Here is a 15,603-nt window from a genome sequence, read left to right as displayed (position 1 = left end):
ATCTATGAATTCTCACGAGCCGCCACTGGAAACGAACATATAAATTTAGAACCGTGCAAATCCAAAATAATCAAATTAAGAATATCAAAATGAGGAAAATTCAGCGTTCATTTGTAATGAAGAATACGTAATGAAAGATAAATCGCTCGCGAGTAGAGTGAATGCTTTTGACCCCTCCTCCTATGACATCTCCATATTTTAAATTTAAACATTTCATATTTGTACAATTTTAAATATTGATATTTGTATTTTTATTTGCACAAATACAAATGTGTTTTTCAAAAATTAATCATAACACCGTGTAAATGTAGGTTTCATGACCGATTGAAACAGAAAAAAATCAGTGTGTCCATTTTGTGCGTATCAATCTGGTTGTGTTGACCAGTCTGATTGCCCATATATGTGTATATGCACGTACTTTGACATATATTATTGATAACGATGCTTATACGTCACAGCAAATGTCAATGTTAATTGACAGTGAGTGATAAAAATGGAAACTCCTCGGCCTCCAGCCACCAATAACCTAGACCAGGTGAAACTATACACTCTTTAGCTACTTACTACCCGTGGAATATATTTATAATCGTACGAATATTTTCGAATCCAGGTTGATCTGATCGAATTGATTGGCGGCGATTGGCCTGTGGAATCTGGCGGCAAAATAGCATCAGTACTAACGGGAACGTTGACCAGGAACCCGCACAGAAGCAATATGCCCAGCACTTCAGAGAGAATCAAATCTGTCAACCCTTTGTCACACTTAGCGTCATCCGACAAAAGGAGACAGACACACAAAAAATCTAATATGATCAGCAACATTGGCAATGACAAAGATTTGATATCTATGGAGAATAGTCATAGCGTTGAAATTGGTCGTTTGATAGGTAAATCGGTGGAAAATTTTCACACATATATACTGGTTTATAGGGATTATAATCTCACATGAGTATGACTACAAATAAATACATAAGAACAACACTACATATTATAAAATATCAAATAAATTAATACTTTATATGAACTGTAAAATTTAATCAATCATAAAATTTTGAGGTTTGCCGATTTTTGGTCTACAAAAATCCCACCTGGTAATTTTGGGAGTTTGATACTAACCAGCCACAATAACTTACATATGTAGGTTTTCATATTAGTCTGTGATCGTTAGAATCTTAGCATAATTCCTGGTAGATAGGATTTCCCGCATTAGTCTTGACTCTCATAAACGAGGGGACGCACTATTTTTTGAATAGAATCTATAACTCCAGATCGTTTCTTATTAGTTGAGTTTGCTATAGAGATAGCCAATTTTCATTTATTGCATCTGGCAAGTTGTTCGATACTAAGTTTAGATTTGGTCCGTATAAAAATAGAATGTGTTCCGTCAAACTTCACAGTGTGAGTGAGGACGTGAATAGAGCACGTCTCACTGAAAAATGGATGACTATTATTCGAATGTTGTCGAAAGTGTATCGGTTGAGAATATTCCCATATTTGTGCTCGAGTTCGGAGATATAGAGAGTACCCCGACATGCAACGATCTCGACTCACATCAAACATACTTAAACATCGACACGTTTCAATGAAAGTGACAATATACCTGTTAGACGTATAAAACTAATTAATTATATTGTTTACAATGTCGAATTGATGATGCCGAACTTTAAATTACAGATGTTCCAAGTTCGAGTGGCAACGATCATAAAAACGTGTGCATAGAACCAGAACCGTCAATATCATCACTCGATGCAGACATCTTAAATGGAGAAATTGGCGTCGGTTCAATGGTGGAAGTCGTAAATGATTCTACCAGTCTATACTATGGTGTCGTACGTTGGATTGGATATATCGGCGGTATACTTATACAATCTAATATAAATTCAAATTGCTGTTTTTTTTTTTGTGCATCGAATTTAAATGATGTTTTGTGCATTTAGATGCTGGATATGCCGGAATTGAATTAGAAGAAGAGCAACACGGATTAACAGACGGCACGTACTCGGGTGAAAGATACTTTTCTTGTCCACAAGGAAGAGCTTTGTTCGTACCGTTGTCACTTTGCAGAAAAGATAGTCGGTTTCAAGATATCGCCATACCATCACAGCCAGAATCGGTATCGGCTGATTTTGGTCAAGTGTGTAATTTTTATTTGTTTTTGAAATCGTCTCTGTTTGCCTAAATCTAATCATATTTCTATGACTTTCATAGGTGGAATGTCCGATCGTTCCCGGCTGTATACCTCCTCTGAACCATACCACTGATTTAGAAGGGCTGTGCGGAAAATTTAGAGGCATTCAAGGACATCACAACTCGTGTTATTTAGATGCTACTCTTTTTTCTATGTTTACTTTTACTAGCGTATTTGACTCGCTCCTCTTTCGGCCACCAAGTTCTGAGGTAATTACATAAAACGTCAAGCAATATTGTTTTCTCGGGTTATACTATGGATTTATATTTGATTATTGAAATTCTAGGACTCCGTACATTATGAGGAAGTTCAGCGAGTGTTAAGAGAAGAAATTGTTAATCCTCTTAGACAGAATTTATATGTGCGTGCTGATAGAGTAATGAAATTGAGAAAGCTTTTAGAAAAATTAAGTTCAATTTCAGGCTTGACTTCAGAAGAAAAGGTTTCATTTTACTTCAATTAATTATATGTATGTGTGTATACGATTTAATTTTTGTACCTATATGCGTTTTATTATTATATTTCAGGATCCAGAAGAGTTTTTGAACTGTCTTGTAGCGCAAATATTACGTGCAGAACCCTTTTTGAAATTGAATTCAGGCCAAGAAGCGTTTCACTATCAACTGTTTGTTGAGAAAGACGAAAAGCTGTCTCTTCCAAGCGTGCAACAACTATTTGAACAAAGTTTTTTAACATCCAACATTAAATTGAAGGAAGTCCCTCCTTGCCTTATCATTCAAATGCCACGATTCGGTAAATCGTATAAAATGTATTCAAGAATCTTGCCGTCACAACTATTAGATGTCACCGATGTTATTGAAGACGGTTAGTAATTAATTACTTCACCATAGTATTAAATCATTAAAATATTAATGAAATTATTATTTTTCTAGCTCCAAGGCAGTGTACAATTTGTGGTAAAGTTGCTGCTTTCGAATGCAGAGAATGTTTTGGACAGTGCGGAGTTGGACTTGAAAGTACAGCTTTCTGCCAAACTTGTCTCGATACGGCTCATTCACACGAAAAGAGATTGAATCATAAAGTATATTTACTATATAAATTATTGCATTCTATGTAATTTAATATTGGGATCAAGTTTTCATTGCTTTTTTCTATTATTAATTTTCAGCCAACAGTATTATCTGTTCCTTCAGATTTCACCATTATGGCCGAGCATTGCCCGGTTCCAAGATTGTACATGGAACTTTTCGCTGTAGTTTGTATAGAAACGTCACATTACGTAGCATTTGTTAAAGCGGGATCCGGTCATGACGCTCCTTGGTGCTTTTTTGATTCGATGGCAGATAGAAAAGGTATGTTTACACAGAAAGGCTTGAAATGTATGCACTTCTATGAGCTTCGCTAGAATTTTCATCTCATTTCAGGTGAACAAAATGGCTATAACATTCCTGAAATAGTATTGGTTGATGACATATCGATTTGGTTAAGTGAAGACGGAGTCCGTGCCCTGCATGAAGCCACCCCAAGTGATAGAATGCTTCCAGAACACGCAAAAAGATTATTGTGCGATGCTTATATGTGTATGTACCAAAGTCCCGATGTCAGTATGTATAGATAATTTGGTGATTCAATCGAGCAAACTGTGCTATTGCGTTAAGAATACGTATGTATTTAAGTATTATTACTTTCCTCTCCCACCTCGGTCTAACCTGATTTACCGAAATCTAGGATAACGACTCTTTAAACATAATCTGATATAATAAATTTTGTAAAAAAGTCGAATTGAATGTTGACAGATTAACTATGTTTTGATGAATAAGTATTTTACCTCCCACCCATTTATTTATGTATTTTATTTTCACTACGATTTTCTGTTAGTAAATGTTCAAAAAAACGGCATTTATTATTACATTTGTTTACTTAATGAATGGTTGAAATAGACGAAAATTTTTGATTTAAAGATATATATGTGTATTAAGTTTTAAATGATTTATTTTAATGTGCCTTTTTATTTGTACATATATATTAAAATTTTATTTATAAATTCTTTTTCCATATTGTTTAAATGCCTATGTATAAAAAATAAAATTGAGCATTTATTTATTATTATATACAATTAGTTTTATTAGAATTATTGTACCTATTCCATTCATTCAAAATGTTTTATGTGCATTCTTATAAAATTTAAAAATCAAAGACATTTTTTCATAAATTATTTTATAAAAGTATAAAAATATATTTGGAATTATTGAGATTCATTTCTTTACAACTCATCTTTAGTAGTTGTTTTTAAACAGCCACAATCATCAGCCTCTGGACTTTGCGGAACCTTTTCCATATCTTCAACAGATATTATAGGAACTGATAATCGCTTTGACCATTCCTAAAACGAACAAATAAAATTATAATCATTGAAACTATAAAATCTATTTCAATATTGGAATATTGAAAAATACACACATTCAAAACCACCGCATAGTAACATATGATGTCTTTGGGCATTAAATTATTTCTAGCAAATTCTTGTCCTTTTCTGGCAATCATCTGTGCTTCTCTGTCATGCTTTATAGCCCACCTAATTTTTTCCGTTAAATCAGACAAATCTCGTTTGAATGATATGAAATGTTCACCAGGTTTGATTTGTGTATAAAAATGTTCATAATATGGAGATTCCTGTTTGAAAACTAAAGAATCACCTGCTAATAAATATGGCACTCGATATGCAGCAACTGTTCCGTCTAGAGTTATTTGATATTTGTACTGAAATTTAAAAAAAATACGTGTTTATTGTACTATCATGATTTTATTATTCATATTCATACTTTATTCTTGAATACTCACATCAAAAAATTTGAAAAAAGATATGCGAGGAGCTTTACCATATTCTTTTTCTTTATCTCCAAAGAAAAAGTAGTTTGTTAAAGAAACGTTATAAATATCTGGATATCTTCTAGCTATATCAATTAATGTAAGTCTTTCTTTTCGGGAGTCTCTTCCCCTCCAAAATCCTTGAGGTATTTTATCATTCCATTTCTTATCAATGTTACCTTGCACTGATAACATATCCATCATGACTCTACAAATCAACCAGTTGTTTCTTCAGTTTTGTGAAAAAAAAATGTTAATAAATCCAAGGTATAAAAACTGACCTTCCCATATTTTCCAAAGTAGACTCTGTTAAATCATACGTTGGAAGAACAATATCGTACGTATCTTCACTACCACACCAAGAAAATATAGGTACCACTGAGCGGACATTTAATTTAACAAGGGGCCAATCACCCAAATTGATGAAGAAAGACTGATCAGGAATGGTAACCTTGCGCAAGATAGAAAGCAATATGGCATCAGAAAATATATGAAAGCCGACATGTTTTCCGAAACACTTTCTATGAAGCTCGTTGTCTTTTATGACGTAATAACATAAACTCATACTTCCAGGGTGGTTAAATTGATCCAGAACTTTTGTATAAACCTCTGACATATTAACATTAGAAAATTTGTTCATATCTAAGTTGACTTGTTCAATCGTTTTCGGACATTCGTTATATTTTCTCCATATAGAAAAATCAACAGGACAGCTACATCCATCATAGTAAATTGGTTCTACAATATAAAATTTGACAAATTCGTATTTACATACATATATGATGACAAAATAAATACTTCAATGATTACCCGAGAATGAGTATGGTGAATCGCCAACATGATTTTGTTTATATTTCACAATTATTTTTAAATTTTTACAAGTTTCATATAGGCGATATCTAATGATGAAAGATCCATTTTTCTGATCCAACTTATCGAGCCATAGTCTGCAGGATCCTGTTTGAGATTCTCCTATTATATTTACATTCAGATCTTCAGTTTTGGCAGGTGTGCTATTGTGAATTAAGAAATTGTGTTTAATTGTCTGTTCGTTCAATTTGTGCTGAAATATTTCATATTTGAGGTTAAAATACCTTGTTAGTTCATCTTCAATTGATACAAAGAAATATCTCGCTGGTAGAACAATTTTGTCTGGATTTAAACCGGGACCCCATACATGTACATGCAAACAACTACACAAAGAAATGTACAATAGAAATGAAAAACTATGAAGTAGCGACATTATTTGACAACAGAAACATCAGTGTTGCTGGCACAAAATAACTACTTTTTGTGTTTTTCAATTTAGTGATTGTAAATGATAAATATCACAGTCACTAAAATCTCTATAATGGAACATCTAGCAGCCGAAAAGTCCATCATACTAACGAGAATTTGAGTGCCAAATATTGCGTATTCGCGATTTTAATGGCAAAAATTGTCTTTGTGACCGCCGCAATGTGACTAATAATCCAATTACCAAATGGATTATTGCGCAAATTGCGATCGCGCGCACGGCAATCGTTGCCACAACAATCCGAAGTCGGAATATCTGGCACTCGAGTTCTCGTTAGTACAATTATTCGCGTGATAGAGAGTGATTGATAGAGTTTTTGGGTGTCAGATGTTCCGTGATCGAGATTTTAGTGACGTGCGAGAGATAGCTTTTTGAGGAATAATCACTGAATCATTGTAAATAATTATATATGCAAATAGTTATAATAATGAATATAAAACTATCATTTATTTATTTGCTCCCGAGAGTTTGACCTGGACCCGCCAATGTTCCCTATTTCATATTCCTCTGGCGAAAACTGTGGCATATTTTAATTCTCCCATTCCTCGAGGCCTCCGTTTCTTAAATTCACTGGATGGTACCATTGACATTTGTCATATCTCTTTTCATTCGCTGCACCGCTTCCTCGGTTAAGGGGGTCGCGACCCACTAAAGCAGTTAATATTTGACAATTTTAATTGTTAACTGTTGATTTGGCCGCTATATTTTTATTTATTGAAGGATTTTTAATGTCATGTATTTTTTTTTTCTAAAGTAATTCATGTATTTTTTCTTCTATTCTTAATCTGTTTAGCACACTCGTCGCTTTGGAGCAATCTGTTAGGCGAGTGTGAATGATTAATTGATATAAAATAAATAAGTTGTCTGAAAAGAAATGTGAGTATGGACGTATTGTATTGCGTTTCGTTTTGTGTCAAACCAAATTTCAGCCTTGTGTCATTTAGAGTAGGAATGAATGTCATTTGTTTTGGTTTATTTATTTAAATATCAATTCATTATTCAATGAATGACTATTTTTATTTTCTATATTGAAATTTTACACTTTGGTGTTTTATAAAATGACGAATTCTGACAAAAATGATAACAATGAAACTGAAATCAAAAAAGAATGGAGCGATTTACAAATCCCTAGAATTAAAATGGATTCATTATCATATTCAGAATTTTTCAACGAATATATACAAAGCAACAAACCATGTATTATTTCCGACGTAACGAAAAATTGGCCGGCCAATTCGGAATGGGTCGATCAATGTAAAAATGAACCTAATTTCAAAAATCTCAATGTTATTTATGGCGATGCATTAGTTCCAGTGGTAGATTGCAATTTTGACGGCGATCAAAATTGTTGTAAGAGAACAATGCTATTCAGCGAATTTATAAACTACTGGGAAAATCGGAACGAAGAAAAAGGATTGTCCCTTGTTTCATATCTCAAAGATTGGCATTTGAGGAAACAACGACCCTGTGATCCATTTTATTCAGTTCCTGAATATTTTACATCCGACTGGTTAAATGAATATTCGTTAGATAGGGAAATTGATGATTATATGTTCGTTTATATGGGACCTAAAGGATCTTGGTATGTAAACAATATCAAATGAAAATTGCATCTTCCACATATTTCATTTTGAACAAAATTTATTTTGTTTCAGGACACCATTCCATGCTGATGTTTTTAAGTCGTTCAGCTGGTCAGCAAATGTAGTTGGTAAAAAAAGATGGCTCCTATTTCCACCAGGAGAAGAGAAACAATTTCTAGATTCCTTTGGAAATTTTCCTTCTGATATTCAAAAACATTTAAACAATAACGTTTTATATTATGAAGTCATACAAAATACCGGAGAAGGAATATTTGTTCCGTCTGGGTGGTATCATCAAGTTTTCAACGAAGAAGACACAATATCGATCAATCATAATTGGGTGAACCGTTGCAACATTGAATTTATGTGGAGATCGTTAATAGATAATCTGCACTCAGTCGAGGATGAAATTAAAGAATTTAACAGTACCGACGGATGGTCTGAACACTGTCAGCTTATGCTTCAAGCTCTATTTGGAATGAACATTGATGACTTTGCGAATTTCATTCAGCATATAGCTGACAAAAGATTGCATTCAATTGAAACAGGAATAAGTGTGTCTTTCGGTCAGCCGACATTTAGAAAGATTCACATTTTAAGAGATCTCAAAACTATTAACAATATTTTGAATAGTATAGTGATTGAAATCTCACGTAGAAATTTGCAAAATTTTGATCTCAAAAGTATTTATAAAAAAATTGAAAATATTAACAAACTGTTTTAAAATGAACAATAGCGAATGATTTTATAAATGAGTTAGATTGTTTAATGATAAAATTCTCATTAACAATTATATAGCTAAAATTGATGTAATATTTTAAGTAATATCATATCTTTCACTATTTTAATTACTAACAGGGTTTTTGGAAAATACTTAATTGCCATCATATATAATATTTTGTATGTCATAATTTTTTAAGAAAATACCCATTTACTAACTGTAATATGTTAATCGCTTGAATTGTATTATTATCGATTCAAGAATTTTATATCAAAATTAATTCATTAAAACTCTGTAAAACATACTGATATTTTTAGTGAACTTAACGGTTTATCAACTTTTGCTTTATATTCTTTTATTTGAATCATTCATAATATACATATGTACAACATGGGTGACCGTGAAAAAGTCGAAAATATTCGTTTATCATGCATATATATAAAAAACGGTTAGTATATATATCAGTGGCGTGCGGTAAAAGTCTCTCTCTCCCCCTGTCGTACATCCTCACTTAATTTGCGCGAGCAGGATACAACAGGAACAAGAGGAACAGGCTTTTCCTCCCGTATCCTGCGCGCGCACATTAAACAAGGCTGTATGACAAAAAGAGAGATAATTTCACCGCATGCTACTGATATATATTATATATACATAGTACAGTTTACCATGCACCCTTTTTTTTGATCTTTCGACTTAAGATCTTTCGTTTTTCAATCTTTGCCTTCCGATATTTGCTTTTTTGACCTTTTCACTTTCGGTGCCGTGAGGTAGACGCACATATCAGTGGCGTGCCATGGAATTCTCTTTGTTGTTGGTAGATCCCGTGAGGTAGATCCGTACAACATGTGCCTTACAATTGAATTCAAATGCATACATAATATTTGTGATAGCCGGAGCTTGAAAAAGTTCGATATAAATCTAAACGTTTGAAGATACTTTGTCCTCTACTTAAAATCTCACCACTGATTATGTATATGAATTAAACATTGCAAACAACAAACTTCTTATCCCACATTGCCATCGTCATTGATAGACTATTGTAAAAATAACATTCAAAGTATCGTCAGATGTTTTTGATTTAGTGATTTAATTTCATTAGTAACAAGATTATGAAGAAAAAAATCTTATTTTTCCACTATAGATTATTGTTTCTCTTTAAATTCTTGCTATGTTTATCATTCTGTTTTCCTCGTTACACAGTTTTATTTTTTAAATTGTCGTTGGGTAAAGATTTCATCACAAGGGATCGATTGATGATAAATTGATAAAAATAACTGATACAAAACTGGTTTCGTCATATATTATAATATTTCACAAGCAATTTTCTGTGATTGTAGTTTATCATATGACTTGAAAACCACGGAAAAGAAAATCGCGATGTTCAGAGAAATGAACTTAACCCTTTGGCCGCGGCAATAAATATAGCGAACAAGCACTGTACACGGCACCTTTTTCGCGAATTTGGCAATCGAGTTTTCGACCTTAAATAAAGATTTTAATATTTACTCAAATAACCAGATATGTTAATTAACACAAAGTATTATTTTAAACAATAAAATACATAATATATCTCGTAGTTTTGGCTTAATTGTCAAATAATCATTCTTCATACAATTGAGACGTATCGTCGCCATTGTTCAACAGACCTGACGTCACATAAACGAGGTTTCAGTATGGTTCCACAAAAAACTAATTTTGACTGGTATATATTCATCTTAAGAAAATTAAATGGATGGCATTCAACTCTCAGTAATATGTTCAACCAAATTTTGAACCTTAAAACAGTTGAAATAGGCGCATATAAGGTTCAAAATCCCGTGCAAAGTTCAGAAATTCTATGGAACACAGCCGCGCTACAGACTTGTCGCCCAAAGCTTCTATAGAAGACGGCTGCGGGCAAACGATTAAACTTGTTGTTTATCCTCGTGTGGGATTGATTGAAGCAATTACCCATCGTTTTAATTAAAGTGAGTAATTTGTGACATCATACATGCATTAAACGCATAAAATGCAAATCGTATTTGAGCTACGTAATGCATATTTTTAGATACATTTTAATATAATAATTTTTACTATCCATTGTGTTTGTCCGAATCTGGACCAGTTTCGGTTGTACATATCCGGAATTCTATAATTGTATCAGATTACATTTTACTACAGATAATTGCTGTTGATAACGATAACTCGGCGATAATTTGAATTTAGTTCAAACAGTTAGCGACTTATTACATGATCGCTGTTGCGATGTGCAAATATTTTCTGGTTTATTTGTCTCGCGATTGTCGCGAGAAATTGAAAATAACATTTCAATGAGCAATGTTATAAACTATGTGTAATCGAAAAGCAGTGGACAACATTTAGTCTGCCGACATGGAGCAATGGATGGTTGTGTCGCTGCTGCTGTGCACATTTGGCCTTCTTCGTGAGCTTCGCCCATCCGAACCCTACGTCTCCGAGTTTCTCCTCGGTCCCTGGCGAAACATAACTGAAGAAACCCTCAATCAACATGTCTATCCCGTCGGCACATATTCTTATTTAGCCCTGCTTATTGTCGTTTTCCTCATCACTGATTACCTTAAATATAAGCCACTAATAATAGTATCAGGTAATCAAATTTATTAACTTTTTTACCAATTTATCTGATTTTAATAATTGTTATTCATTTAAAAAATCATGTCTTATTTTCAGGTTTGTCTGGAATAGGCGTATACTCCATTTTATTGTGGACTAAAAGTTTAGAATGGCTTCAAGCGTCGCAATTCTTGTACGGCCTTTACATGGCTACGGAAGTGGCATACTATACTTATATGTTTGCCAAAGTAATTCAATTATAAACCTGTAAGATATTAATTCACTCCTTTATACCAATAAAATAACATTTACATTTTTAGGTAGATGAAAAAAATTATGATAAAGTAGCTTCATATACAAGATCTTCCGCTCTTGTCGGGCGTTTTATATCTGGACTATCAGCTCAATTGTTGACTTCGTTTAAAGCACTCGACTATCGTCAGCTAAATTACATCACATTTTCAAGTGAGTACTATATCGGTTATTACCATAGAAGTAGAATGCATAGAATCGCTCTCAGCCTCCAAAAATGTTGCTACAAAAACTCTGCGCGGCAGAGTTTGTTCATTGTTTGCTAAACTTTGTCTCTCTTCTGACTTTCCGTCTCTCTCTTCGATGCCTCGCTTTTAGACGATACTTTTGTTAACAATGACCATTCTATGCATTCTACTTATATGGTTATTACAGGTTAACCAGGTAAAATACAATTTTTTCATTCGAATATATTACAATTTAGTTTTTGACTCACTTTTCCTCGTTATTATTATCATATATATATATAATATAATATAAGACGCAAGTTTTATCGCACCAACAACAGGAAAATTCTACTTATATTTTCATCACAGGTCAAATATTAGCGACAATATGGGCAGTATTTTTACCTTCAGTAGATCGGAGTATATATTTCCATCGGGAAGTTAATACATCTACAGAATCAAAAATTGACCAAGAAACAACTTCAAATAATCCTGTTCCGGTATTCAAACTAAATTTCGAATTTTAAATCCTACAGTTAACCATAATTTCTCAAAATGAATATTATATATGTACAGATAAATGGTGTGCAGCTTTTGTGGCAACATGCAAAATCTGCATACAGTCGAAAGTCTGTTATTGCTTGGTCGGCATGGTATGCCGGATCAACAGCTGGCTTTTATCAAGTGCAAACTTACATCCAGCTTCTTTGGATCGACGTTGAACCTGAACAAGAAGTAAATATCTTCTTTTATCATATGTGTATGAAATTAGCATACGTTGATAATTTCATTCAGACTTTTGATTTACATTTCAGAATATATACAATGGAGTTGTAGAGGCGATACTGACAGTTCTAGGAGCATGTGGAGCTTTATTGGGCGGTCTCAAAAGATTTGAAAATAAAAACGTGTACAATATATTGCCAGCTTTCGCTGCGGCTATTCAAGCCGGTGCTGTACTAGCTGCTTGTTTTGCACCTGCTGTATGGCTAAGTTACGTCGGATATATATTTTTGGGTATAATATATCATTACATGATTACAATAGCGAGGTAAATATTCAACTAAAAATAATAGTAGCAATGTAACATATTTTTTATAATATTACGATTTTTATTTCAGCTCACAAATAGCCCACAATCTTGTGTACGACAGCTGCTTTGGACTTATTTTCGGCATAAATACTCTGATTGCCCTAATTATACAATCACTTTTGACATTAATAATCATCTCAGACCACGGTTTGGCTTTGGATATACGCAGTCAATATAGAGCGTATGCTGTTTATTATGTTATTCTAAGTATCATAGGAATAACTTCATGGTTCATAACTTGCTATTTAGAGCGAAAAACAACACCAGAAGAGGATCAAAATATTCAAGATGTTTCCCAATAATTTTGTAACTTATGCATATCATGGATTTGTCATAAATAAAAAAAAAATCATTATTGTTACTACGTACATAGATAAAGTAATAAAATTATTTACATATATGAATTTTTTAATATTATAGACCTTTAATTCAAAATAATCTTATCTGTAATCTTACTGATTAATGATCTCAGAAAAAAAAACAAAAAAAAAATTAAAATAAAGAAATTTTTTTCTGATTATACATACATACATAGTTCCCAAATATTAAAGATTTCTAATTCGCAATTCCAATATACATATGTGTTAATGATTATTTAAATTTTAAATTCTTAAAGTTTTAAGTTATAATAATTAATTTGCAATTTTTTTATGAAACTAAATGAGCGATAGGAAGAAACTCCACGAGTAAACAACATTTGAATTCAGTTTTTAAGAATTCTCTGCAATTTGACTAAGTATCTATCTACATATGTACATATATGATTTTAGTGTAATACATTTTGGACATAAATATAATGGTTCAGTGATTATTGCCCTAAAAGCGATCTCGTCCAAGTCACTAAAATCTCGATCACGGAACATCTGGCACCCAAAAACTCCATCAATCGAAAGAATCGCGAAATATTGTACTAACGAGAACTCAAGTGCCTCAATAAATATTTGTGGATTGTCAAAATATTTCATAACTAAGATTATTATTTGTATAATTGGTGGTAAAGAGGAAGAAACAAGAAGATGGTATTACATTTTGGATGGATGAACAAGTACATATGTATATACGGTAATTGGATTATTTTTGCCATGAAAATCGCGAATACGGAATATTTGGCACTCGAGTTCTCGTTGGTATGATAGTTATCGTTAGTATGATGGACTTTTCAGCTGCCAGATGTTCCGTTATAGAGATTTTAGTGACTTTTAGGGGAGTGCCTTAGGGGGAGTTTTAGGGGCAATAACACTGAGCAACAAAAAATCACGTTTTTGAGTTACCAGGGCAGAGACTAACCAATCTTTATCATTATCATATTCGAGTTCAGTGGGTCAAACTTAGTAAAGATTGGTTAGTCTCCGTTCTGGTAATTTTTTTTGTTAATCAGTGTAATCATCGAACCGTATGTACATCAACAGTGAATATAATTATCACCGAGGGCACAAATTATACTCAGTTATTTTCAAGGTTCTGTGGCGGCTCCCTTATACGACATGGTCGAGTTTGGTTGCCTTCCTGCGAGTGGGGACCAACTCGGCTGGGTTCGGAAAGCCGCTACTCACTCTTCCTTCAGCTGTCATATAATAAACACGTGCATTAACATGCCAGTCGTCTCATTCGTTCATCCCCCATAGTTCTAACAATTTATGCGCTTAAAAATTTTATTATTAATAATTTGAGATAAAGATAGGGCTGCCCGGTATTACGGGTTTGTCCCGGTTTCAAGCCTCTCGTCGCGGCGTCCCGAAGGGAACTTTCGGGACAGCCAAATGTCTCGGTTTTCGATAGCTGCTTATTGATCTTTCATTGTTCAGAAATACCAACCCCCCCCCCCCCCCCGCTATTATGAAACTGCAAAAAATGCACGAATCTCAATCTCACCGTAGATCCACATCCATGGTTAAAAAAGCAAGAAAAGCGAGATTGAGAAAATTATTTTTTTTCCATCTTCTTTGGCAATATGTAATTAATTTCATTTAATATTAAAACAACTAAATAAACTGGAAAAAAAGAAAGGAAATGCTAGTTTATAAAAGGAAGGATCTTAAATTTAATTTGTTAAATTTACGTTTTCTACAAAAAAACGGAGGGAGGGGGGGGGGGGAGAATACATTAAAATGTCCCGGTTTGGATATCAATATATCTGGCAGCCCTAGATAAGGATAAAATTTTGCTGAGGGGGCAAAATTATATTCCCGAAGAAGGCAAAAACGATCGGAAGACTGTAGGAATGGTTCGGTGATTACTAGTCAAATGTGAACCGGTCACAGGACAACCGGTCACACGTGATCCGGTCACAGGACAACCGGTCACACGTGATCACCTGTCACACTAAAACTGGTCACGAGAAAACTGGTCACACCCGAAAATTGGTCATGAAAAAACTGGTCACACCCAAAAATTAAAAATTGGTCGAATTTTTGGGTGTGACCAGTTTTTTCGTGACTAATTTTCGGGTGTGACCAGTTTTAGGGTGTGACCACTTTTAGTGTGACGGGTGATCACGTGTGACCGATCTAGAGCGACCGGTTGTTCTGTGACTGGTTCACATATGACTATTAGTCCGTTTACCCCACACACACACGATATCTACTACCGATATTTGCAATATTTTCCATATCCAATTCCCATATTGCAACCTGTGGTTGGTATTTAGGAACTGGATATGGAAAATATTGCAAATATCGGTAGTAGATATCGTGTGTGTGGACGCGCCACTCTCTCTCGATTCCGTTCATTTTAAATCATTACTTCGATTTGAAATCATCACACAATTCCGTAGGAATAGATACTGAATCGATATCGTAGTGATACATAGAAAGAATAGGCTTGTATAGAAAGCTATAGAAAG

General features: G+C 33.6%; 4 protein-coding genes across 5 annotated transcripts; 3 read left to right on the top strand and 1 right to left on the bottom strand.

Annotated features, from left to right (window-relative positions):
• The first annotated feature begins 379 nt into the window (after positions 1 to 379).
• Positions 380 to 4,377, top strand: CYLD (ubiquitin carboxyl-terminal hydrolase CYLD). The gene is made up of 10 exons (XM_077440154.1): positions 380 to 535; positions 611 to 887; positions 1,675 to 1,854; positions 1,938 to 2,134; positions 2,209 to 2,397; positions 2,475 to 2,630; positions 2,716 to 3,013; positions 3,082 to 3,230; positions 3,318 to 3,501; positions 3,574 to 4,377. Exons 1-10 carry the CDS (start codon positions 494 to 496, stop codon positions 3,765 to 3,767), a joined length of 1,866 nt encoding a protein of 621 aa, XP_077296280.1. The 5' UTR covers positions 380 to 493; the 3' UTR covers positions 3,768 to 4,377.
• Positions 4,121 to 6,303, bottom strand: LOC143918327 (protein O-glucosyltransferase 2-like). Its single transcript, XM_077440156.1, has 6 exons — positions 6,112 to 6,303; positions 5,828 to 6,030; positions 5,299 to 5,755; positions 4,991 to 5,225; positions 4,610 to 4,909; positions 4,121 to 4,532 (listed from the first exon to the last, which is right to left on the bottom strand). The coding sequence occupies exons 1-6, from the start codon at positions 6,258 to 6,260 to the stop codon at positions 4,413 to 4,415; spliced, it is 1,464 nt and encodes a 487-aa protein (XP_077296282.1). The 5' UTR covers positions 6,261 to 6,303; the 3' UTR covers positions 4,121 to 4,412.
• Positions 6,304 to 7,196: 893 nt separating this feature from the next.
• Positions 7,197 to 9,884, top strand: JMJD4 (jumonji domain containing 4). Its single transcript, XM_077440172.1, has 2 exons — positions 7,197 to 7,896; positions 7,970 to 9,884. Exons 1-2 carry the CDS (start codon positions 7,373 to 7,375, stop codon positions 8,619 to 8,621), a joined length of 1,176 nt encoding a protein of 391 aa, XP_077296298.1. The 5' UTR covers positions 7,197 to 7,372; the 3' UTR covers positions 8,622 to 9,884.
• On the top strand, positions 9,861 to 13,335 carry LOC143918332 (thiamine transporter 1-like). Of its 2 annotated transcripts, XM_077440171.1 has the most exons (8): positions 10,447 to 10,585; positions 10,779 to 11,223; positions 11,307 to 11,437; positions 11,510 to 11,654; positions 12,038 to 12,168; positions 12,245 to 12,403; positions 12,484 to 12,719; positions 12,790 to 13,335. In XM_077440171.1, the coding sequence occupies exons 2-8, from the start codon at positions 10,989 to 10,991 to the stop codon at positions 13,061 to 13,063; spliced, it is 1,311 nt and encodes a 436-aa protein (XP_077296297.1). In that variant the 5' UTR covers positions 10,447 to 10,585; positions 10,779 to 10,988; the 3' UTR covers positions 13,064 to 13,335. The 2 variants fall into 2 exon arrangements, with proteins under 2 accessions (XP_077296296.1, XP_077296297.1); XM_077440170.1 differs by having other exon boundaries at positions 9,861 to 11,223.
• The last annotated feature ends 2,268 nt before the right edge of the window (positions 13,336 to 15,603 follow it).

The sequence above is a fragment of the Arctopsyche grandis genome, chromosome 10, assembly GCF_051622035.1.
Source record: "Arctopsyche grandis isolate Sample6627 chromosome 10, ASM5162203v2, whole genome shotgun sequence".
Taxonomy (NCBI): Eukaryota; Metazoa; Arthropoda; class Insecta; order Trichoptera; family Hydropsychidae; genus Arctopsyche; species Arctopsyche grandis.
The sequence above is the reverse complement of the archived record's forward strand: the minus strand, read 5'-3'. Positions and strand labels throughout refer to the sequence as shown.

Coding starts and splice junctions, on each gene's coding strand:
- CYLD (XM_077440154.1), top strand. CDS start 494: ATGGAAACTCCTCGGCCTCCAGCCACCAATAACCTAGACCAG. Junction 536..610: donor CCACCAATAACCTAGACCAG/GTGAAACTATAC, acceptor TTTCGAATCCAG/GTTGATCTGATCGAATTGAT. Junction 1,855..1,937: donor TTGGATTGGATATATCGGCG/GTATACTTATAC, acceptor TTGTGCATTTAG/ATGCTGGATATGCCGGAATT.
- LOC143918327 (XM_077440156.1), bottom strand. CDS start 6,260: ATGTCGCTACTTCATAGTTTTTCATTTCTATTGTACATTTCTTTGTGT. Junction 5,756..5,827: donor TTCACCATACTCATTCTCGG/GTAATCATTGAA, acceptor TTTATATTGTAG/AACCAATTTACTATGATGGA. Junction 5,226..5,298: donor ACTTTGGAAAATATGGGAAG/GTCAGTTTTTAT, acceptor GTTGATTTGTAG/AGTCATGATGGATATGTTAT.
- JMJD4 (XM_077440172.1), top strand. CDS start 7,373: ATGACGAATTCTGACAAAAATGATAACAATGAAACTGAAATCAAAAAA. Junction 7,897..7,969: donor ATGGGACCTAAAGGATCTTG/GTATGTAAACAA, acceptor ATTTTGTTTCAG/GACACCATTCCATGCTGATG.
- LOC143918332 (XM_077440170.1), top strand. CDS start 10,989: ATGGAGCAATGGATGGTTGTGTCGCTGCTGCTGTGCACATTTGGCCTT. Junction 11,224..11,306: donor GCCACTAATAATAGTATCAG/GTAATCAAATTT, acceptor TCTTATTTTCAG/GTTTGTCTGGAATAGGCGTA. Junction 12,720..12,789: donor TACATGATTACAATAGCGAG/GTAAATATTCAA, acceptor TTTTTATTTCAG/CTCACAAATAGCCCACAATC.